At 35.4% G+C, this 26,075-nt stretch overlaps 2 protein-coding genes across 3 annotated transcripts in view; both read left to right on the top strand.

The window, feature by feature from the left end:
- LOC109094975 (sister chromatid cohesion protein PDS5 homolog B-like) overlaps window positions 1-6,999 on the top strand; it is a 42,001-nt gene extending 35,002 nt beyond the window's left edge. For both annotated transcript variants that reach the window (XM_042739805.1, XM_042739806.1), the window contains exons 27-34: window positions 241-373; window positions 1,269-1,388; window positions 1,795-1,857; window positions 1,942-2,084; window positions 4,297-4,761; window positions 4,878-4,973; window positions 5,092-5,203; window positions 6,186-6,999. In XM_042739805.1, coding sequence (XP_042595739.1) covers window positions 241-373; window positions 1,269-1,388; window positions 1,795-1,857; window positions 1,942-2,084; window positions 4,297-4,761; window positions 4,878-4,973; window positions 5,092-5,203; window positions 6,186-6,221 — 1,168 coding nt within the window. In that variant the 3' untranslated portion in view covers window positions 6,222-6,999. The remainder of the gene's footprint in view (window positions 1-240; window positions 374-1,268; window positions 1,389-1,794; window positions 1,858-1,941; window positions 2,085-4,296; window positions 4,762-4,877; window positions 4,974-5,091; window positions 5,204-6,185) is intronic.
- Window positions 7,000-8,726: 1,727 nt separating this feature from the next.
- On the top strand, window positions 8,727-24,491 carry LOC109085811 (probable tRNA methyltransferase 9B). Its single transcript, XM_042739804.1, has 4 exons — window positions 8,727-8,949; window positions 19,246-19,436; window positions 19,845-20,018; window positions 22,894-24,491. Exons 2-4 carry the CDS (start codon window positions 19,283-19,285, stop codon window positions 23,832-23,834), a joined length of 1,269 nt encoding a protein of 422 aa, XP_042595738.1. The 5' UTR covers window positions 8,727-8,949; window positions 19,246-19,282; the 3' UTR covers window positions 23,835-24,491.
- The last annotated feature ends 1,584 nt before the right edge of the window (window positions 24,492-26,075 follow it).

The raw sequence follows: 26,075 nt of genomic DNA, 5'->3' as shown, positions 1-26,075 counted from the left end.
TTAGGTTGTCATTTCAAGCACTGAAAATGTCAGATGTGTAATTTGGATGATATAATTTATTTCCTATATATTGCCCTTCAAATTTTCATAAACAGTGGGGAAAATCTGCAGCTTGTTAGATGTTTGGCTGGCTGCCGAAAACATTGATCAATGGTGTTCCAGAGCTGCCATCTGCCTTTAATCTTGAAAATGGCGTTTCTCTCACTGTTCCTCTCTCTCGTATCTTTCCTTTTCCTTCAGGGCTTTGTGGTTTGTTTTGGAGATTCTAATGGCCAAAAATGAAAACAACAGCCATGCGTTCATCAGAAAAATGGTGGAAAACATAAAACAGACAAAAGATGGACAGTGTCCGGATGATCCCAAGATTAATGAGGTCCAAGTGATGCTTTGTTTTTCTCATGTGATCACTTAAAAGTTGTTCTAACTCACAACATATCTAGGGATTTTAGATAGAAATGATTTTCAGAACTGGAAATACATTACGTAATAACAAAACATGGAAATGTCTACAGTCAGAATGAACACTTTCTCTCCACAACCCCCACCAAGACAGCCATCTGTCTATTTAGGATTTATTATAGCCATTTCTACACTTGATAATCTTCTTAATTTATTCAGATGATTGTAAAAAAGCATACAAATATAATAAACATATATTGTAAGAATCAATTTTATGGAATAATAATAATATAACATAAACTACTGTTCAAATGCTTGGGGTCAGTTTTTTTTTCCTAGAAATCAATAATTTTTATTCAGCAAAGAGGCATTAAATTGATCAAAAGTGACAGTCTTTCTATAATCTTAGAAAACATGTCTATTTAAAATAAATTGTTCTTCTGAACTTTCTGTTAAAATAAACCTTTCTTTCCGCAAAAAAGCAGCACAGTGTTTTCAACATTGATAAAGGTTTCTTGACCACAAAATCACTTTTTTCAGTGTGACGCTAAGACTGGAGTAATGACTGCTAAAAATCAGCTTTGCCATCACAGAAATGAATTATATTTTAAAATAGAAACTATTTCACAATATCATATTAACGCAGCCTAATTTCAGAAATATTTAAAAATCTTTTAAAAGATAAAGAAACATGAAAAATTGGAAATCATTGGAATGCACTGGAATGCATTAAACCTTGTTTTATATTTTCGTTACATTGCCCTGCTGTTGTTTTCTTGTTGTATTATGAACAGTTGACAATACTTAGTATCTTATGAAAATTCTAAATAAAAAGAGTTTACACTTCTCAATTCTCTCTCTCCTTGCAGAAACTGTACACAGTATGTGATGTAGCCATGAACATCGTCATCTCCAAGAGCACCACATACAGTCTAGAGTCGCCTAAAGATCCCGTACTGCCTGCGCGCTACTTCACACAACCGGACAAGGTGCTTAACTGCTGCAGGACTTCCAGTTATAGAAATATCAGGGATTTTTTTTTGCTTTAAAAAGGGACCGGAAAGTGGATGGCGAGAGAGGCAGTAGGGGATTATGATTGGATGTGAGCCGGTGTCTCCCATGAACAGCAGCTCTTTATTTATGTATCATGAGCACTTCACATTTTTAGGCCTTGAAAAGTTGCAGAAAGTTCAGAACTATTAAACAGTCATTGAAATGTCTATAGTACATATAACATTTTCTTAAGCCCTGAAAATAAATGTTCTTTTGAGTGCTATCTCTATAAAAATAAAATATTAAAGTCTTGAAGTCTAAACTTTAAAGTTGGCAGGTCAAATCTGAATTTCAAACAAAGTTTATTTTTCTTACTAAATCTCGGTTCTTGCTGCTTTTCAGAATTTCAGTAACACGAAAAACTATCTGCCTCCTGAGATGAAGTCATTCTTTACCCCAGGAAAGGTACATAGTTGTCCTCTATTCTGTGCTTTTAACCTTCTTGGGTAAGACAGGACTGTGAGATTGACTGCCTGATTCTCTCTGCAGCCTAAAGCGGCAAACGTGCTGGGCGCTGTGAACAAGCCCCTGTCCGCCACAGGAAAAATGCAGACCAAACTGTCACGCATGGAGACCATCAGCAATGCCAGCAGTAACTCCAACCCCAGCTCCCCTGGCCGCAGTAAAGGACGGTTAGTGTCACAAACTCACATACATGTGAGCTCATTGATATACAAGTTGGGGTCAGTATGATTTTTTTTTTTCTTCAGAAAGGACAAATTCAGTTGTTCAAAAGTGACATTAAACACATTTATTATGTCACAAAAGATTTGTTTCAGATAAATGCTGCTATTTTGAACTATTTCTATTACTTAAAGTATCCTGGTTTTCACAAAAAAAATAAAATAAAGTGGCACAACCTTTTTCAACATGGAGGATAATAGGTTTCTTGAGCTCCAAATCAGCAAATTAGAATGATTTCTGAAGGATCATGTGACACTGCAGACTGGAGTAATGATGCTGAAAATTCAGCTTTGCATCATGGGAATAAATTCCATTTATAAATATATTAAAATAGGGAAAAAAAAGGTATTTTAAATTTTATTTGTTGTATTGTTGTATGTATTTTTCTTCAAATAAATGCATTGGTGCGCATAAGAGACTTTGCAAAAACAAAACTTAAGAAAATGTAACTTAAAATTATAAAGAACTGTGTATAACTAATAATTAATGTTATTTACTTTCAAACAGGTGTGTGTATGGAAGTTAACACTGTGTTTCAAGAAAATTAAATTAGTTAGTAATCTGATCTCACTATTGCTATATTGAAAACACCATGTCATGGCTTTCACATTCTAATCTGTGTCCTGCTTTTGAAAATATGTAGTTTAGCACATCCCTAAAAACTACATATTTGTAGCACAATCTGTTCAGTAGCGTAAATTTGTTCCAGATGTCCCATAAAACCAGTGGTGGTGTGCATAAACACAAGCGTTATAAATAACATGAGACACACTCCCTCTCCTAAAACTGTAATATTTTTATAAACTCTTTGCTGTCTGCAGTCTGATTGCAAGCCTCGTCTGAATCCATTTTGGATGTTATTAAAAGTAATTTCCATACTGCAAAATCTGGCTGTGGAATTAACATCCTGCTGTGGGCTAAACAAGCTCTTTTGAGGTCACAGTGCTCAAATATCATAGCGCCTTTCAACGTTCCTGCATGAAGGGTAGATGTGATGGTCATCTCAGAGACGCCTGGTTTCTGAATAGCTGTCATTGAGATTCTTTTGAATGGAGTGTTTCATGGATCTGCGTCACGAAAGCACAATAATTGCTGTTTCCTTTTACCTGTGCCACATCGAAAGAGCACTCGGGGGATGTACTGCTCGATGGCATTGAGATGACTCATGCTGTCCCTCGAGTTTATAATAGCCAAACTCGTAGGTGTCTTTATAATGTGACCAAGAAAAACAGCTGAAAAATGACTTGAAGTTTGTCGCTTCAATTAGTAGTTTGGCTTTTAAAACATTTCTTCAAACAATCTGAATGCAAAGTTGGTGTGTGCACTGTGTGTGCAATGGACATGAATGATAGCTCAATGTAGTTATTTATTTGTATTTTTTATATATTGTATTTTTTATTCAATTATCAATATGGGGTTTAATTCATTTAAATTTATTAACAATTTTATTTGTATATGATTTTTATGTTAGTATTTATGAATTTTATTCATATAAGTTTTTGTTATTTATGATGTACGCTGTAGATTTTCTAAAAGTTAGAAAACTTTTGTGAGAATAAATAGCAGCTTTATTTCATTCTCCACGAGAGTTGACTATTTGGCAAGAATATTCTAGAAAATATACATAGACTTACATTGACAATTTTGTAACATTTTTATTTTTTTTTTTGTATATTTATGTTATATGTTTTTATTAATATTATTTCTTATTTAACTTATTTTTAATTTATTGCTAATTTCATAGATATAATATTGTATTACTAACAGTTTTAGTACAATTCAGATAAAATATTATTACACAAATAATTTGAAATTATATTAAATATATGAACTGCATAATTGGTAGATTTTGTCAGTGCAATTGTTTTTTTTTAATTAAAGATTTTAATGAAAATTTAAAAAAAAATGTGTGTGTGTGTGTGTGTACAATGCATAAATAATTTTAAATATTTTCAATTATATTAATATAAATTATATATGATGTACATAATTGGTAGATTTTGTCAGTGCAGTTTTTTTTTTTTTTTGACAAAAGAGTTGACTGTTTAGTAATAATAGGCTAAAACTTACACTGACACCCTAGCAACCACCCAAGTATCTTTGGCACCATGCCAGTAAGTCTTGCATGGGCTTAAACGTAGATCTCTTTTCTCAATCCAGGCTGGACTCTGCTGATGTGGACCACAGTGAGAATGAAGACATTTCAATGAAGAGCCCATCTGAGACAGAAAAGCCCAGCAGGGGGCGTAAGCGGGGTGCTGCAGCCAACCAGGACGAAAAGGGTCAGGAGTCCAAGCCCAAGCGGGGCCGGAAGAAAGCTGCCAACACGAGCACTGACGATGCCGAGGACCAGTGGGGTGAAGACAGCAGCATGGCAGAGGCCTCCATGGAGACCGAAGACGAACAGAACAGTCCGCCCAAGAAAGGCCGACGAGGACGGCCCCCCAAATCAGCAGCCTCAAAGGACGAGACGCCCAGCAAGGGCAGGAGGGGTCGCAGGAAGACCGCTCCACCTGTGGATGAAGAAAATGAGGAAGAGCAAGAGGAAGAGGAGGACGATGAGGATGACGCAGGCAGTGAGAATATGGAGGTGAAGCCCAAAGGCAGAAGAGGACGTAAACCAAGGTTAATGGCTGCCTATATAAATATATGACATTAACATAGATGAAGTGGTACTGAACGTCCTGAATACCCATAAACCCTTTATTCTTAACATGTGTATTTGAAATGGTTATTCACAGAGGGGAGGCAGATGCCGCCAGCGATTCTGTGGAATCCACACCTCAGAAAAGGAGAGGACGTCCTCCAAAGTCACAGACAGCAGCCAGGAAAGCCAGGTACACAGACTCATGTTGCTAAAAGCTTTCTGACATTTTCCCTTGATGCTTCCTCTAGTCTATACATGTGTCTGGGGCTGTTTCATGGGTTTTATTTGACTCATACAATCTGTTTCAGCGGTGGGAGATCAAGAGCTGCTGCCAACCAGGAAGAGGAGTCAGAAGAGGACATGGACACAGCCCAGCAGAGCGAGGAGGAAGAGGACGAGTCAATCGACTCTTCAACTAAAGTGAGTTTCCTTTCCCCTCAAAACTAAATCGGCTGATTTAAATTTTAAAAAAGGACTTTCTAAGCAGATTATTAATTGAAGATAAAATATCTTAGATTTGAAAACATTTGTAGTAGTAATTGTTTGAAAATAATAGTTGTTTAAATATGTATGGTATGGTGTGGTATGAGGAGTATTAAAAAATATATATTTATTTTTATAGTAATCATGAATGATTTTAAGCCATAGAAATGTTTTGGGTAGACATCTTCAAAATTGTGATAAACATAAATATAATCATTGTTTAATTGTATTAATTCAACAGAATTCTGCTCTGGAAATCTGGATGAAGGTTTAAAAAAATGTCTTTATCAAGTAATCATGATCTGAAGTCATAAAAATTAATTAGGCAGAAATCTATAGATTTCTAAAAAATAAAAAAATAAATATAGTAATTATTTAAATATGAATTCCACAGAAGTTTGGTCCAGAAGTCTATATGACGATTTAAAAAAAAAAAAAAAATCTTTATCAAGTAATCATGAATGTCATAAAAACTCATTGGGCAGAAATCTTTACATATCTAATAAATGGAAAATAAAAATAGTTTAAATATTAGTTCCACCTAGAAATCTGCTCCAGAATTTTGTGTTAAGGTTTTAAAATTTATTTATTTTATCAAGTAATCGTGATGGAAGGTCATGAAAATTCATTGGCCAGAAAATGATGCATTCAAGTTTAATAATTGTTTTAATGACATTAATTCCATGTAGAAATCTGTTGAAGAAAACTGAACGAAAGATATAAAAAATCTTTCTTATAACCATAAGTGATGTAAAGTCATAATTTATTCAGCTGAGATCTTGAACATTTAAATATAAATCCTTGCAGAGATGTTTAAAAAGTAATAATTAAAAAAAATCTTTATCTTGTCCAGAAAAATAAATAAATTCATTAGTAAGAAATGGTGAAAGTTCTGAGAATGTGCTAATGTTTTTTTTAGGTGCGACGGAAGGTGGGGAGAAGAGACCGAAGATGAGTGCTTTCAAAGACAAAATGCAAGATTGATTGGAGATTGCTATACTTAAGGAAAAAGTCTGATGAACAGAGTGAACTTGTGAAAGTTTGGACTTTTTGGAGCCATGCATCTGCTTTAGCTGTATTTTGCCGTCTTTTACTGCCGTATGCTTCTGCCTCACCTATCCACCATGACTCGTGGTTCGTTTTCCATTGTTATGTGTGCCGACCATGTGATCTTAATCGTATGAGAAAGAAAGTGTAAATAAATTTTGGGCTCTTATCCCCCCCCCACCCCCACCCAAGGTTAGGGAGACAACTTGTATAGCTTTTACCTCCAGCTTTAAATATATTGCACCAGCTGATCTGTCCAAGTAAAGGAAAAAAATCTGAACATCTTTTAGCAGTACTGTATGTGTCCCGTGTGTCTTCTGTATATCATTCTGTACTGTGCTACATGAATAACCATTTTGTAGTTCCCTTTTTTTATTTGTTCGTCATTTTATTCTTTTCTTTTTTTAACCCTTCTCATTTGTGTAATTCTTGTGTGCATATGGTTGTGCATGTGCAAATGTGCCTCTGCAGATAAAAGAAACACTGGTCTTATGATAAATTCACATTTTTGTTACATTTTAAAGCCCAGTATTGATTTTATCAGTGTTTGAAACGGGGAGGAGATGGTACAGAGCATTGGTTTTTAATATTGGCTGTTGGGAAACAATTGAAGATTCTCCCCCACCATCCAAATCTGTTTTTTCAGTCTGCTGAACCAATAAAATATTCTGTATAAATAACTTGCATATTTGTTATTGGTAATGTGTTCATTTAGCCAGGGGCTTTCAAATGTTTTAATGCAAAAGACCTCAAAATATTACGATTGAACTTTCTAAAATATAAAGGCAGAAGTATATATTCATGTATATACATTTATCTGATATGCATTTAAGGTTTATATTTAGTAAAATATTATCTTTATTATATTTAATTAATGTTCTACCCAGCATTACAGTACTTTTAGATATACTATAAACTAAGGGCATTTAGGTACTTAAAGGTAAGTTATTTTCAAGTTTTGTCTTCAAAAAATAGGAAAAGACTGCATCAATTAAGCCATTCATAGTTAGGAAAAGTGTAATCAAAATGTTCATTTTCTAATCTGTCAAGAAGATCCAGTTGCATTCAACGTTTTAAGAAACTTTACTGATGATTGAGGTGATTTAATAAATGAATTTATCTGTGGGTCGACAGGAAAAAAAAATAGAATAATACTAGCTCAATTTCTCATGCAATACATTCTTTTACAAAAGCATTTAAAAGCAGTTTCCATCCATTCGAGTGCACTTAAATCAGATGACTGCTGACTGGATGTGGATATTGCATGCTTTCAGCGTCCCTGCAGTTCCTTTATAATTCTGCATACATCAGTTCAAGTTTGAGGACATTAGGTTTTAAATTATCACTTAACATTTTTCTAAGATGTTGCAAAAATGTTTTTTCATCCACTCTCTTCGGGTCCACCATCTGCTGACCAGCTGCTGTGGCATTTACTTTAAAACTCAAAATCAGTAAAGACTACATTCAACTGAGCAACACGAAGAAGTTTTGTACAATTATAACAGCTTTGTGGAGAACAGTAATTTGCATGAATTCATACACACCCACACTATGAAAGAACTCTACTTCGTGCCAACTGCAAATGAGAAATAGGAAATAAGACAAACAATTCAGTTTTGGCAGAAGCAAAAACACTGTCAGTAGTCTTGAAATAATTTATAAGGAGGTATTTGTTTAATATCTATATATAAAGTATCATCTATCTATCTATCTATCTATCTATCTATCTATCTATCTATCTATCTATCTATCTATCTATCATTTTACAGCTTTTACAAATCACTGTTGGATTTTGTTAAACTATTAACACCCTGCTCTTTTGTCTCGCATAACACGCTGTAGTAAAAGTCTGAATCATCCTTAAGTAAATGGAAATCCTGCTTAGCCTCAATCGTTTGCCATGTGTCTCAGTAGTGTGTGTTTATTGTATTGGGGTCACGTGACTGTGCCGACCAATCGGAGTGGTGGATGATACGCACACTAGCCCTGTGTTCCCTGCGCTCTCATTAAATTCACTCATCCGTCTCGTTACATAGGGATATCGGATTCATTTAAGCGAGTCGATTCGTTTGGACGGTTTGTTGAACTGTGATTCATCACAAGTGGCATTTACAGTTTATTTAATACGTTTTTGGCTAAGTTTAATAATTAGCTTGTATTATTCATCCAGTCTGATGCTGGTTTTAAAGTGTTTTTTTTTTTTCTAATCTGCTTGAATTATATTATGCCACAATCTGCGTTTAAAGCGCATGTTACCCGTCTCTCTGTTTTTACTCTACTTCTACTTTAACTACACATAATGTATACTTCCAAAATATTCTGGAGAGGGAACTTTCATTTAAGAGATTTATGAATCATTTGCGAATCGGTTCGACTGAATCACAAAAAAGATCCGGTTCAAATGAATTATTCGTTCGCGAATCGGACATCACTCCAGACTAGGGGTCGAGCGTAGTGAGCATGTATTTATTATCACATCCCCAGTGTGCATCCTGAGCCGGTCTGTTGCACACAGTCAGTGTGGGGTGTCGATGTTTTATCACGGTCTTTTACTTTTTACATTAATGTAATGTCGCGAATTAAAGACACAGCCTCCCGTCGGATTTGATGTCTCTGCGACTGCAAGCTTGAGAGAGGTAGGTTTGATTCATAGGATGCATACGACGCTAATTCTTGTGTTGCTTACAAACATGGGATAAAACTTTCAATTGGTAATACATTGATTTGTATCGCATCGCGTTGAATGACAGTTCTCTGTGTAGTTTGCGCGTGAAGATAAACAGTATCGCCAGTGTGTGACATGCATGCTCATTTAATGAAGATTACATCTCTGAAGAAGCTTTCTTTTGGCGTTTTAAACTTTATACAACAACATCAAGGATCAGCAGGATCTTGTTTCTCATGGTGTAATGTTTCCTGAGAAACATGAATGAATGTACAAGTATTTCCTGTTATTTAAAGGTGGGGTGATTTCTGGTAGCCAATATTGATATTTCAAATCACCAAAAACAAACACGCCCCTACCCCAAAAGCAGGGCTCGAATTAAGGGGGTATGGCATCCCCCTGGTGGGAAAAAATTACTAAAAGCATCCTGTCTGTGGAACCAACCATCTCCCCTAACCATCCCCTTGAGATTAATAATGTTGTTTATTATGCGGAACTTATCATGCAAATTAAATATTAAAATTGTCTACTTATGATAATTCACGAACTATATGACGGAGATTGATTGACCAATCAGAACTCAGTACTGTAAGCTGAAGCAAGTCAGTTTTCGCGCACAATGGTTCAAGCGCAACTTTTGAGGTTCTTTAAAAAGAAGACAACAGAAGGTGATTTTTCCTCTATTAGAATTTAAAGACATTCCCCTGACATAACGTCACTGTGCTGTTTGTGTCACTGTGAGGGACTGAGAGACGATAGGAGAGCTGATCATTGAGTATGTCACTGACTTTTTGCAAAAAAACAAACAAAAAAATCATTCACTGCGCGATGAAAGCCCAGTCGAGTGCAGTTAGAATGCCCTTATAATTCAAGCAATGAAAGAAAAAATACCCATGTATGAGTTTTTATGTTTTTATCTTCATTGCGCATGCAATGTACTTTTTCTGAATATCAGCACATGTGCGCTAGCAGTGTTTCATTCCTTGAATGAATCTGTTTTTGAATTAATCAAGTCAGCCAGTGATTCAACGGTCCTTTCACTTGTTTCGTTTCTAATTGAATCAGCCGTTTTGAACGAATCGTTTGATTTGAATGATTCAATAAATCATTTATCAAAACAGGGACTTGCTGCCACCTACTGGCGGTAATATTGTCATCTTTATCAATCCATGACAGTCCTAAACCAGCCAAGGTCCCAGCACAAAAACACATTTAGCAAAATATTGTTTAATTAGCAGTATTGACCAAAATTCCTCCGTTTCAGGCCCCAGAAAGAAAAAAAAAGCTTTCAAACCCATAAGACCTTCGTTCATCTTCGGAACACAAATTAAGATATTTTTGATGGAATCTGGAGCTTTCTGACCCTGCATAGACAGCAACACAACTGAAATGTTCCCAAGTCCAGAAATGTAGCAAGGAGATCTGTGAATTAATCCATGTGGCATCAGTGGTTCATGCGGAGGAGACAAATTGTTGAATAAAGTTTTTTTTTTTTGCAATTGTTGAATTATTTTCTTAGCTTCATATAATTGCGGATGAACCACTGACGTCACATGGATTAATTCACAGATCTCCTTGCTACGTTTCTGGACTTTCAGTTGCATTGCTGTCTATGGAGGGCCAGACAGCTCCAGACTCCATCTAAAAAAATCTTAATTTGTGTTCCGATTTGATAGCTCTGCCCCACACATAAGTATGCAGCCCAGGCAACGATTATGGTGGAATCTGCTGCATTATTATCTGCTAAACATATTATCTTACTTTTCAGACACACTTTGGGAGCTGATGCTTGAAACAGACAGGCTTTTAACGCTCCTGGCTTATAGGGTGTGGAAATTGATGTGTCTTTATCATAGCTGAAGGGAACGACAATACGATTACACGAGCATATTCAAGCAAAAGTCAGCATATATTAGTTCTGTGAAACAAAGCTAAACCAATGTTACTCACCTGTCAATGTTACTCACCTACTCACCTACCCCCTCCTCTCTTATGCCCCCCCTCCCCGTGCTCCCATACCCCCAGGTCCTTCCACTCCCCCTTCCCACTAACAAACTGTGACCTGCACCAGTCACTTTGTGCAGCATTGGTCTGCTCACTACCTCATTCAGCATTGAACTGACCTCATTCAACTACCTCTTCAGTCAGTTTAAATAAAGAACTGCTCTCTGAGCTTTTTGTCACTTTAATCAGACTGAATAAGCTCTTTTGCACTACAATCATTATATCTGCACTGTTAGTTTAGTTTACTGGTTTACACTCTGCCATGTGCCTTGTGCTGCTTTATTTAACTTTTTTTAAAACATTTATTACATGTCCTTATTTGCATATCTGTATAGTTGTATTTTATATTTAATCTGTATCTACCTGTATTTTTATGCTCTACTGTTAGTGTTATCTGTCTGTATGTGCTGTACATGTGGAATAATTGACAATAAACCAGACTTTGACTTGAGAAGAAACAAAGTAACCTCGGCGTCCAGTCGCAGGCCTTCCCGCTCCTTGAGTTCTCTCCAGCACTGGAAAGCTGATCCGAAATTTTGGGTCCTACTTCTTGCCTTATCGTAAGCCTTCTTTTGTTCTGCAGATGTTTTCCTCTTTTGTTTTTTATCCACCATCTATCCTCTATCTTTCTGTCTTCGCTCGGCTTGGCTAATGTCCGACTTGTGCACTGAACGCTTTCTCCTCCACATCATGAGTAGACACGCCCTTACTGCTGATTGGCTGCAAGTTTGTTTTGGTACTCTGCCCGACTCAGTTTTCTAAAGCGTTTTTGAAAAAATACATACCCCACCTTTAAATAACTGAGATCATATACATTTGCACACACATGTGTTTGTATATATGTTGTATAATTATATATGCATATAAACCAGTTTTATGCTGCATGCATGCATGTTATATATGTTAAATGTGTGCTTGTTTTCAAAAATATTTAAGTAGGCTATGTATTAAAAAGCAATATTTTATATTGCTCATAGCCTATATAAATATTTTACTGTTTTCATTTATTTGTAATAATGTGTCTCTCTCTCTGTGTGTGTATATACTGTACATAAGCATTTACACACACACACACACACACACACACACACACACACACACACACACACACACACACATACTGTGCTGCATACTATCAAGTTCTTATTTAATAAGAAGTGCTTAAATTTTACAAAAGCTATTTAATTTAAATTTGCTGCATCATTTATGGGAAACTTGCATGGAGTAGTAAGTCTGTCAACAGATAAATTACTAAACAATGAAAGTCTTTATCGTTTATTCCACATTTCCATTGGAACTGAGTCAGAGCCGCTGTTTCTCTGTAAGAGAATAGTGGTCTGGCGGGTATTGCTTGTTTCTAAATTTAGATGTAGCTGTTCAGTATTCTCCCAACATCCAGCTTGCAGCTGGTTACATAACGCCTGTCGAGTTGAGCATTTTAATGAATTGAAGGGACAGTCGGATGCAATCTGAGTCTCGTCAGGGCTGTGTGAGGTGATGACGCCATAGCGCTTCTCTCCCATCCTTCTGTCAGCGGGTGTGATCTTAAAATAGTCTCGTAATGAGGGACCCTCAGAGTTCTTAGCAGAACGGAGCCGACTGCAGGGGCCCAAGGGAGATGAAATCATAATGCTCCAAAACGGAAGGCCTCCAGAAAGTCATGGTTTTGCTTTGACAGAGGTTTGATATTTTTTATAAAGGTGTGTTGGAGCGACACCAAGCAGTTGACATCTTTCAGTAAGACATTTCTAAGGTCGCCGTACAATATATCTTTATTTGATGCAGTGCGGCCTTGATGACCTTTAATATTGCTTGCTTTTTGACTAGACTCTCAAGGCCAGAGAGCCAGCGCAATTCTAAAATGACTTCTTGGAAATAACTGTGGTGAGGATATTTTGCCATGGAGAGAGAATCTATGTGAATGCAGCCCTTGCAGTTATTTATTATTGTATTTCATTTTCAAAAGGGCCCGTTTGAATATTTTATGACCACAAATGACCGTAATAACTAAAGGCTATCTTTTCTCTGTAGAAAATATGAGACTCTTATCTATAACTGATCACCACAATGACTTGGAATGTTGCAGTGTGGTTGCTAGGGTGTTCTTCATAGTTTCTAGTGGTTGTTTACTGGCCAAAGTCAAAAGATATTTATTGTGTCCCTTGTTTATGGAATTTTTTTGTGCAAAAAATGTAATTTGCACCCCAATTTACTTCCTTACAGGCATCATTCACCCCAAAAATGAAAACTCTGTTATTAATTACTCACTCTCAACATTTTTAGTCATTTTCGCGGATTTGTGAGAACAGTGGTCGTTGTCGTCTGACCACAATCATTGTTGTGTAAACATACCCTTAGAAAAACTGCATGGTTTGACATTATCAATCTGGAATTGATTGGGTGGTGAGAAATTAAAAATGACATACAGTTTACTAAAATAATCACACAAAGCACACAAAGCTTGTGTTGTCTTATTTTGAAGGAATAGTTCATTTAGCCATACATTATTACATACAATGGATCCTCTGCAGTGAATGGGTGCCGTCAGATTAAAAACATCACAATAATCAGCAAACCTGTGAAGTGAAAGCTATGGGTTGAAGTTAAAAACATCTTAATGATGGATTTGTTTATTACAAACATGTTTTTATCAGCTGTTTGGAGTCATTCTCATGGCACCCATTCACGGAAGAGGATCCATTAGTAAAAAGTGTTATAAGTCTACATTTCTTTTTTGATTTTAACTTTAAAAGATCTATTGTGCAAGATGCTACCATAAACAACCATCTTCTTGCTTGGAAATGTACATTTCTGTATTCATTTCTATATTTTGGCCTACACATCACACACCTGTCAAGTCGCACACATGCTGCTGTGTTGTCTCTTATGGCTCATCTGCGATTCAGCTGTGGAGTTTCCCCTTTAGGGCAACGTGATTCAGCTGAAGGGCTTTCTGTTTTTACATAACAGTCAGCAGACTACATTTCCAAACCACTGAGGCATTATGAAATAACAAGATAATCTTGTTTTCATTGAAATATCCCAAAAGGTCAATTGCTTATTCACAATGGCTTTGTTATACAATCCAAAACCACTGTTTATGGATTCTGGTTATTTGTTTCGTAATAGTGAAAATGGGATAAAACGGTCACCGTATTGTATTCGTACTTTGCCGACTTGTCCAAACCCTTCTGGCAGCCAACATGAAAGTCTCATCGATTTGCTGGCCCGACCATGAGGTTATTGACCGAATGTTGTCATTTGAAATGCAGGAGAGTAGATCACCATCGAATGTGGATTTGCTTCGAAATGTTCTCTTATTGATCTGTGACTTCAGTTCTCAACAACTCAACCAGCTGAAAGGCAATTAATCTAGTTTTACAGCTGAATGCAACAACTTTTTCAAATTCATCTGGTGTTATATGTCACATACTTGACAATAAATAGATAAATAAATCAAAACCTGTAAAGCTGATGCATTTCGTTTCAAGAGTAGCAATTATACGACAGCGGAGGCTTTGAAAACAGATCAGAGGTGGCAGCACAGTTTGAAAGCGCCGTCCACTCTGCATTTCAATTATGCTGCGCAGGTGATACAAGCACAGAAATATCTGATTGTTTCTGCTTCAAAGCTTTGTTTGAGATATCCCTGTTGAGGAAGATGTAGTGTTTGTTTGAAGGTGGGAAATGATGAACAGTCATGTGTTGATTGTGAAGCATGATGCTGTTGTACTGGACATCTGGTAAGTGATGTGCAGCTGTGAGGAGGCGTACAACCTCATCTGTCTGTGCTGCTGCAGTCAAGTGGCAGAAGAGCAACAATTTACTAAATGATTTTACCTGGAAAGGAGGCAAACAAAGAGTTAATCTGAAACACTTCAGCTTCAGCCAGCCATTTAGTTCTAATTGTGAATATATGCAATTAGTTTCCTTGAGATTGCGTATATTATTATTATTATTATTATTATTATTATTATTATGTTGTTGTTGTTGCATGGTGATATTATGTAAATGTATGTTTTGCACGGTGATAAGCATGTAATTTTTTATTTGTTTAGATTACATTACATCACATTTGTACATCAGATCACATTTGGCTGTGAAAATACCCCCAAAAGATTATTTAAAGCTATTTTTGTGTTAAATGAGAAAGTATGAAAAGGGTCATCAGTCGGATGCAAAATTCACTTTTACATGTTCTTTGAACTGAAATGTGTCTTGGCAGTGTGTGTACACAACCACCCTATAATGATAAAAATCCACCCAGTTCTTTTTTTAAAAATCTTGATAAATCCAAACCCCTTTCTCATATCAAGCCGTTCTCATATTCTTGGTAGTGTGACCTCACACTGGGCAAGGCCCCTCCCAACGATTGATTGACAAGTTGATTGACAGTGGCGTTTTATCACAGACCTGCCCTGAGTGAGCTGTCATCAGTCCGCCATTGTTTCGACGCCTGAGTAGTTGTAGACAAGAATGGCTCCTAAGTGATTGAGGTGCTTTGTTGTTGAATGTAATAATGAAAATATCAGTCGTCATTTACTCCTGACATCTGAGCCACTGAAGATGCAGTGGATTACATTTGTTTTTGAAGGAAATGCGCCCCCGATCTGCCTAAATGCGTCTATGTTTGCGCGAATCTTTCGTGAACCAGCTTCACCTACAGAAGAAGTGTAATTTTTTTTTTTTTATAAAACTTTGCAAATCGCCTTTCCAAATAATGTGCTAGTTAGCAAGTTTCACGATGAATGCGGCTAAAGGTTACATTCTCTCAGAGAGCTGTTCGGTAGAGAGGGGTGGGGTCAGCAGAGCTAATTTGCATTTAAAGGAACATTTAACAGCTTGCTGTAAACTGAGCTGTTTTTGGCAAGGGTGTTAGTTTATACTACTATTGAGAAATTTTAACCATTAAGACCCTAATGAATCATATCAAAACTGTGGAAAATAGGGATCCGATGATCCCTTTAAGTAGACATTGCAAATAGTAGCTTTAGAAATAAATGTTTTATTTCATTTAACATAAAATTAATAACACAAACGTTTAGGCTACAACGCCCTAACATAAACTATGGAACATAAGAGAAGATAATTTGAGAAACAATTTTTTTTTCATTCATGCAATGGAAGTCATCGGTAACCAAAACAGCTTTGTTACCAACAGTCTTCAAAATACCTTATTTTATGTTCCACAAAAGAAAGTTAGTCATTTAGGTTTGAGTAAATTACATAGTAATTATTTTTTTTTGGGTGAACTATCCCTTTAAATTTTTTTTTCCCCTTTTTTCAATGAAATAATGCTCTAAATAAGAAAATAAATCTGCCAGCAGATGGGCTTAAATTTCTTTACAAGTCATTAATTCACTCGATTTTTTCAAATGGCTGATTCATTCAGGAATTCAGTAAATGGCTCACTTTATGAATAGGCTTTTGAATAAATGGTTCGCATGATTCGCTCAAAACACGGATTCATTCAGAAACTAAACACCGCTGTGTGGCTCGGAGATGCACAACAATTCTGCTGTGGCTTTGTAGGTAATATTTTTGTTGGCAAAACTGAGCAAAAATAGACAATATTGTTTAAAATAGAACACAATAATAACTTCTTATTTACTGAACTGTTGTATAAAATCACATTTTCACTAGTTATATTCGGGACAAACAGCACTCTGCTCTCGCTGCTCGTGTGATATCACTTATCATATGATATAAATATGAGAAAAACAAAAACTTATACAGGAGCATTTTTGCCCCAATATCTTGATTTTTATGGCATAACTGCATTTATGCAGTTATTTTTTCATAACTAATTAAACGTGTTAAACTGACAGCACTTAGGGAGGGCCTAAGACTACAGCAGCGGTCACATGAATGCTTCCGATAAAACCAGGGTCAGTGTGTCAACTGCGTTAAAATATTTTAATCACATTATTTTTTCATAATAATTTTTCATAACTAATTTAACGCATTAAACTGACAGCCCTTATATATACATTTACATATACATACATAGACACACACACTTGTATTCAAACATGTATTCAATGCATTAAAAAAAAAAAAAATATATATATATATATATATATATATATATATATATATATATATATATATGAATAAATTAGATTTTTCAATAAAACAACAGTGGTACTGCTATCTCATATGTGCAGCTAATTCTTAACGTACAATCATTAGACATTCAAGTGCATACATGCTTAAGAACAAAGACAGAAATAAAAGAAAATTAGAAACCAAAATTAGAAAGACAGTCTCACTGAGTATCCTCCAGAAAGTTCTAAAGAGAAGCCCAAATGCCATCGTAAGTTAATTTTTCCAGTGGTAAAAGAGTGGTCGCCTTAACACATTTCCCCCACAGTTTACGTCCTGTCTGGTCATAATGATTTGATAACGATTTGTTGTAGATTTGTTATTTAATTTTTAGAATGACGTAAAATCATGAAAAAAAAAAAACTTCTTTTTTTTTTGTGGTGAAATTCTTGACAGTTTTCAAGTTGTTCACCCAGGTACAGTCAGGTCCATATATATTTGGACAAAGGACAAAGGCAATACATTTTTGTTATTAAGCTGTTGTTATATAAAGAATATGAGCTTAAAGTGCACACTCTGAGCTTTAATTTGAGGGTATTCTCATCAAAATTGGAGGAAAGGTTAAGGAATTAATATGTACCACTTTAATATGTACCTCCCCCTTTTTTCAATTACCATAAGTAATTGGACTATTGACTCAAAAGCAATTTCATGGACAGATGTGGGCTATCCCTTCATTATTTCTACCTCAATTAAGCAGGTAAAAGGTCTGGAGTTGATTCTAAGTGTTCCATTTGCATTTGGAAACTGTTGTTGTGAATCCACATCATGTGGTCAAAGAAGCTCTCCATTCAAGTGAAACAGACAATTATTAGGCTTCAAAAACAAAACAAATCCATTAGAGAGAGAGAGCAGGAACATCAGGAGTGGCCAAATCAACAGTTTGGTACATTCTGAGAAAAAAAAGAACGCACTGGTGAGCTCAGCAACATAAAAAGGCCTGGACGTCCACAGAGGACAACAGTGGTGGATGATCGGAGAATCCTCTCCATGGCAAAGAAAAACCCTTTCACAACATCCAGCCAAGTGAAGAACTCTCTCCAGGAGGTAGCGTGTCAAGTCTACAATCAAGAGAAGACTTCACCAGAGCAAATACAGAGGGTTCACCACAAGGTGCAAACAAGGTCAGATTAGACTTTGCCAAAAACATCTAAAAAAGCCAGACCACTTCTGGAAAAGCAGTCTTTGTACAGGAATGACAGGAAGAAAAAAGTATGGAGAAGGCTTGGAACCGCTCATGATCCAAAGCATACAACATCATCTGTGAAACACAGTGTGATGGCATGAGCGTGCATGGCTTCCAGTGGCTCTGGGTTACTGGTGTTTAGTGATGACGTGACAGAGGACAGAAGCAGCCGGAAGAATTCTGAAGTGTTCTGGGATATACTATCTGCTCAGTTTCAGTCAAATGCAGCAAAGTTGATTTGACAGCACTTTATAGTACAAATGGACAATGACCCAAAACATACAGCAAAAGCAACCCAGGAGTTTTTGAAGGTAAAAAAGTGGAATACTCTGCAATGGCCAAGTCAATTTCCTGACCTCAACCTGTTTGAGCATGCATTTCACTTGCTGAAGACAAAACTAAAGGCAGAAAGACCCACAAACAAACAACAACTGATGTAAACTGCAGTAAAGGCCTGGCAAAGCACCACAAAGGAGGAAACCCAGTCTCTGGTGATGTCCATGAGTTCCACACTTAAGGCACTCATTGCCTGCAAAGGATTCTCAACAAAATATTAAAAATGAACATTTTATTTATGATTATATTTATTTGTCTAATTAAATTTGAGCCCCTGAAAATGGGGAGACTGTGTATAAAGATGGTTGTAATTCCCAAGTATTTTATGTTATATTTTTGCTTATCCCCTTGAATTAAAGCTTAAAGCCTGCATTTCATCTTGATTGTTTCGTTTGAATTCTACTCTGGTGGCATACAGAGCCAAAAATATGAAAATTGTGTCAGTGTCCAAATATATGGACCTAAGTGTATATCCTCCAGGCTCGTACTGCTTTATAGAAGCAACCAATCAAAATGTCGCACTGAATTCATTTTTTTAGAAATGGCTGTGAAACCGAAGCATTAAGCAGAGTGCGACTCAATCTTTAGGTTTCATTTCGTGTCTCTCCTCCTCTCTCTCTCTCTGTCTGGCTGAAGTGATGAAGATGCTCTGTGGGGTTTAATAGAGAGCAGCATGGACGAGGCTGCCAGCCAGTTGGAGAGAGACCATGTTCACAGCGTGTACGAGAGGATCGCACCCTACTTCAACGACAGCCGCTACAAAGCTTGGCCCAAGGTCAAACAGTTCCTGCTAGAGCAGGAGCCCGGCAGCATCGTGGCGGATGTCGGTAAGGCTTCTCGTTCTGTTTTTAATGTCTCTCAAGCGAGAAATAAAACTCTCAGAACAGCAAGATCAATATGCTTTTACAAGTGTCAAAGTCACGCTTTTTTTGTAAACAATCTTTGTGTCCTAAGGCTGAAAACAAACACATGTAATCTTGTCTTTATTCTGTTGCCTGGAAAAACTTAATGGCCCGTTATCACATACAGACATAGCAGACAGGATTTACTTCACCGCTGTTTGAAAGGAAATGCAATTATTCATATTAAAGTTTAATAAGGATGAATGGGCACCAATGTTATTACAGTACGACACTGGAAAAACAACCCAATGAATCATCTATGAGGGAAAAACAATTTTATGTTAATGATCCATTTTTATGACATGCACTGATTACTTTTTTTAATTATTGCAGGATGTGGCAATGGCAAATATCTGCACATCAATGAGGATATCTTTAAGTTGGGCTGTGACGTGTGTCGGCCGTTGGTGGACTCTGCGTGGAGTCGAGGTCATGAGGTGCAGCTTTGCGATGGCCTGCGTTTACCCTACAGAGACGGCTGTTTTGATGCAGTGCTCTCCATTGCAGGTAATGCAGCAAAATAAATACCCTAAAACACATGGATGGATTCATTCTGATGCTCATTTACATTAATTTAATAATTCAGCTGTTTAAATATTACATTAATGATTCTTTTAATAATAACGATTCTTTCAGTAATAATAATAATGAACCTCAAAACGGTTATTATATAATATATAATTTCATATATAAAAGGTTATTATATAATTATTTTAAAACGTCAGTTCAGTTAGTTTTTAACTCATTAATAATCATCAAAAAATACTGAGACAAATCCAATATTTATATTATTCATTTAAAAATTAATTAGACTTAAAAAATGCATAAATAAAACAGAGAAAGCACATATATATAGTATATATCTCTACTAAATACATTTTATTCATATAATTTACAATTTTTGCAGGTAATGCGTAGACGAACATCTTAACATTCACCATTTTTATGTGTATTTTTGTCATTTTTATTAGTAATTGTTTTGTTTTTTAAATGTCTATATAGCTTTTATTAATTTTCAGTTTGTTATTTTAGAACATTAAATTAAACTAAATGAACATGAGAAATGTTACTTTACACTGAACTAGCTAAAAAAAAAGAATATATATTTTGGTAGTATTTTATTTAATTTAATTTAACGTTTCTTTTATTTCAAGTAATGGAAATAGTTTTAGTTAACTGTAATAACCCTGACATTCATTTTCATTCTGGTTCTGATGCAGATTCCACTTAATGAGTCAGTTCATTAATGATTCCATTATTGATTCTTTTAGTACTTTTGAGGGAGCACTTTATTAATTATACAACTGACTTTTAGTTCAGTGAATAAGTGAAGAACTGTTCTGATTGACTGATTCAGTGAGTCATTAGAATGATTCAACCTGACAGAGCACAAGTTTATGAATAAATTGTTTACAAGAATCAACTCATTAGAATAATTTGTAAGTGAATGGTGCACACTAGTTGTGCTTTTTGTTGCTGTGTGCAACCAGAAAGAACTATTCATGCCTGAATTTTTTCAATTTTATATATTTTTCTTTTAAAATGGGTCTTTTTTCTTTCCTTTTATGCACATCCATGTTTTATTTTAGTGCAGAATGTATTGGAACAGTAAAAGGTCATGTTGCTTTAAAAGGAACATGCAGTGCGGACATCTTCTGCGTTAAAGGCTCTGACATGAGATCATTAGCATAATGATCTATGAGGATGTACATTCATAGGAGCACAATTCATAATGTCATACACCCACATTAACACTAGTGCTGTATTTCCACGATCAAACCATTTAATTTCAATCAGCTGATAGTGCTGCCATTAACTTGAAATGGAGCGGATATATAGGTTTATTTAGGCTTTATGAGGTGGAGGAAACAAGAGGTGTTTCTAGGCTACAGGAGATTAGTGCTTCTTGGAAGAGGCCCGGGAGTATTTGTTGTCAGGCTGTACAGCTGGGTCACCTGGCAACCCCTTATGAATCCTCAGAGAGAAGATTAATGTGCCCATTGATGATATCAGAGTCTCATAATGGTTTAAACACTCTGAAAGCCCCCACTAAATGCAGGAAACAGCCCACTGCTTTGAGCTGGGCTTTCTACATTGATTTTGGTTTTATATTGTTCAGCGATTTGTCCTACATAGGGACACTGTCTTTTCTAAAAGGATGGTTCATCAAAAAATAAAAAATTGTTTATTTAATTCTTCATCGGAAAACAATTCTCTCTCTCTCTCTCTCTCTCTCTCTCTCTCTCTCTCTCTCTCTCTCTCTCTCTCTATAAGAATACTATATTTTGTTGGATTCAAATGTATTAGGTGTGCATATTTTTATTTTAGTTTCTAATTAAAAAATTATTTTTGCTATTGTTTTATTATTATTATTATTATTATTATTATTATTGTGAATAATAATAACAATCAACAGTATTCATATGGGATATTGAATTGAGACAATATTGACTTACTGAATCAGTATATTATTTTTAATTATACATAATATTTAAATATAAATTATTTCCATATGAAAAACATTAAAATATAAATTTCACTATAAGAATACTATATTTTGTTTGATTCAGATGTTTTTAATGTGCATATCTGTGTGCATTATTTTAGTTTTTTATTTAAAAATTGTTTCTATTGTTTTATTATTATTAATTATTGTTATTATTATGAATAATAATAATAATCAACGGTGTTGTTGGATATTGACTCACTAAATCAATAATATTTTTAATTCTAAGTAATATTTAAAAAAAATTGCATATGAAAAACATTAAGAATAATATATTTTGCTTGATTTGAAATGTTTTTAGTGTGCATATTTTTATTTTATTTTTTTATTTTTATAATTATTATTATTATGAATAATAACAATCAACAATATTGATGTGGGACATTATTAAACTGAGACAATATTGACTTAATGTTTTAAATAATATTAATATAAATATTTAAATAAATTATTTGACAATGAAAAACATTAAAATAACAATTTCACTGTGTGTGTGTGTGTGTGTGTGTGTGTGTGTGTGTGTGTGTGTGTGTGTGTGTGTATTAAGGTAATTAATATTAATAATAAATGCTGAATTAAAAAGGTAAAGTCAACAAACTAATAATAACTAATGATTCTCTACTTTGTAAACTCAACAACTATATGTTGCATTAAAAATACATTATTAAAAAGGTGGCCATAAATATATATCTTAAAAGTTGACTAAATTTTGCATATTTATAATAAAATTGATTGCATACATGGCAAAAGTATGGGTTTTATGGTACTGCATAAGGCAAATAACAAATTTAATTCTGTGTTGAACTATTCCTTGAAATCATTAGAATATATATATATATCAATGACCTATGAATACAATTTCTTTCAATTGCTTAGTCATCCACCACATGTCCACCAAAGAACGGCGTGTCCGAGCAATAAAAGAGATGGCACGCACCCTGCGTGTGGGAGGGCGGATCATGATTTATGTTTGGGCCATGGAGCAGAAGAGGCGCAAGTTTGAGAAGCAGGACATCTTCATTCCCTGGAACCCCAATCCCCCTTTATCTCCCGCCCTCAGACAGCGAGGCAACGGAACCCAAAGCGTCAGCGATGGCTGCGATTCCAGCGACAAGCACAGAAAAGTGAGAAGCATATCCTCCATGGTGGACGAAGGAGACTTGATCAGTCCTGTCCAGCAGAAACAACAGAGGCTTTGGTTCTTCTCCAGATCTTTGGATTCAGTGCTGGACTTCACCAGCCTGACCGTGTCCCGCTCCTCTTCCAGCACTTTACAAACCCCTGTCGATGAAGCATCAGAAAGCAGAAGCCGGCGAACTAGCAGTAGAGGTCTCATCAGGCAGATGTCCAGCCTCTTTTCATCCTCTTCCAGAACTAGTCTAGAAGAAGATGTCTTCATCTCAGATCCCAACGAACAGGTTCATAAAAATGACAACAGAAGTTCTGGGAATGGAAATGAGACTGTTCCTGTGGAGCTCGTCCATGATTGTTCTGCAGTACCATTGCCTGACTTGGTGTCCTACCAGAGGGATCAGTCAACTCTTGAAGGACACGTGGAGGTAGATGGTAAATCGAGCCAACAAGAGCCCTTGCAGAGGCAGGAAAGCACAGCATCTCTTCTGGAAAGCGATGGGATGAGTGGACAGAGCAGTGAACAGCTGAAGGACTCTTGTCTGAGATACTACCACGTATTCAGGGAAGGAGAACTGACACAGTTGATCCAAAACCATGTTGATGAGCTCCATGTTCTGCACACTTACTTGGATCATGCCAATTGGTGCGTAGTGGCTGAAAAGGTCCAAGTCTGGAAGGTTTAAATCTCATTTTAAATGTTTTCATTAATAATATCTGTTTTGAGGTCTTTAAAAGTTTTAGTTGGAGATTTTTAAGTATTGGGACCAGGGAGCTAATATTTAGCTAACATTAGCTGTTCAGTATCAATGGCAATAACAAGCAAGGTATTGATGCTTTGACGAGACCAGTGTTGGTCCAAGTCGTAACTTTAAAATTTGCTATTCTAAATTGAGCTTTAGTCTCCATTCTTTGTGATGTCTTAAGTTTTGAGTTGAAAATAACTGACTTCACTTGCACTGATTTTAATGGTGTATCACTGTTAACTGTCTTAAGCAATGCCTGCCTGAAAAAGAAAGCATAGCACATCATTTTTCTGAACCAAACAATGTGAGCACATAACTAGCGTTTTCTTATTGAACGCTCTTCAGGAGTTTGTCTGTGTAGGTGTTGTGTTGTGTGGATAGTATTAGCTGTTGTGTTGTGCTCTGACGCTTTTAAACAAGATTTGAACTAGTCAACCGCTTGTTAATTGATTGCACATGATGTATGTTTGTATTGGTGTAACTTGACCATGTCAAAATGTCACAACAAAGGTCTTTCATTTTCCTTTAAACTTGAACCATTTTTATGTGTATTTTTGACGTAAATATAATAAAAGCATTATATTTAGTTTTATCTGACCCATTGGTGCAAATACATGTCTTTACAGTGAAAAAGGTCAAATTTCCAGTTAATTTGAATATGTTCTTCTTAAATAATAGGCCAAAAAAAGTAATATCAACACACTATTAATTAATTCTCTTTTTGATGAAACACAACTTGTTTTACTATATTATACTATATTATAAAAGCATTTATCTGTTTTTATTTGAACGCTGGCTCAAATTAATTTTTTAATCTGAAATTAATTAAAGTTATAGAATTAATTACAGACCAGTAATTAATTATGTGCTTTGTAAAACAGTTCATACATATATATAACTGCATTATTAAGAATTATTTAAATATTTTTATCATTAATAAATAGTATAATAAAATTAAAGAGTTTTTATCTGATCTACTAGGCTCAAATTCATGTATTTTTTAATGAAGATTTTAATTAAATATTAATTTAGAATACTACTACTACTACTACTGCTAACAGTGAGCGACACTGTAATTTTTAGAGGCAAGCATGTTTTTTTTGAATAATAAATAAAACCCCAACCATTTATAAATAATAATAATTTTGTAAAACCCAGCCATTTATAAATAATAATAATAAAAAAAAAAACATTATTAAAAGAGTAAGATTTGAAAGAATCGCTTGAATAAATATGCAATTTTTATTCATAAAATCTATTGCATACAATGGCTATGGCACTGCGGAGCATTCATAAGGTCCCACCAGTCTTAGATTGTTTAGCAACTGCTGTCCATTTTCATCTTGGAGTTAAACTCCACGTTCTCTCCAAACCTAAATGCAGAGATGGGAAGCATTAAAAGCATATAAACCTTTAAAAAGTGCAATTCTGCTGTTTACATTTGTGATAAAGAGGACAGAAAGCTCAACAATACTATGAAAACAAAATCTGCTTCTTAATAACATCAACATGTAAAAACAGCAGCATAAAATGTGTCTTTCTGACAAATATATATACAGAATAAATGAATAAATATATAGATTAAATTGGTACAAGGCACCCAATAATGTCCCTGTTCAATTTACACAGGTCCATGAAATACATATTACTTTCATTATGATTTCTGTGACCTCACCTTTGATGCAGCTCTGTGAATTATTGAGTGCCTGCGCGCCAGTCGATCAATATCTCTGGAATAGCCTCCTCCAATGACAGTAGCCACAGGAATGCCCCTTTTAATGACTGTCTGAAATGCATAAAGAGCCCTCTGGTAAAGTCCTATGTCGGATAAATGCACAAAGTCATTGAAGGGTCAATTACATAAAATACTGCTTAGATGTTTTATGATAATGATATATGTGTGTAATAGAGTGAAAGGATTCACCTTTATCTGTGACATGAAGTCTTCCAAGTTCATCCTCCCAGTGTGGATCCACTCCAGAATCATAGAACACCAAATCCAGCCGGATGTTTCCAGTAACCAAGGGAGGTGTCCCTGGACTGCACAGGAAATTACTTAATGCATTTTACCATAGTATCACATTATTTAAAGGAATAGTTCCCCCAAAAACTAAAATTTGCTGAAAATGTAGTCACTCTCAGGCCATCCAAAATGTAGATGAGTTTGTTTTTCTTCAGAAG

Source organism: Cyprinus carpio, chromosome B15, assembly GCF_018340385.1.
Source record: "Cyprinus carpio isolate SPL01 chromosome B15, ASM1834038v1, whole genome shotgun sequence".
NCBI classification, from domain to species: Eukaryota; Metazoa; Chordata; class Actinopteri; order Cypriniformes; family Cyprinidae; genus Cyprinus; species Cyprinus carpio.
This window is presented reverse-complemented; position numbering and strand designations above follow the sequence as displayed.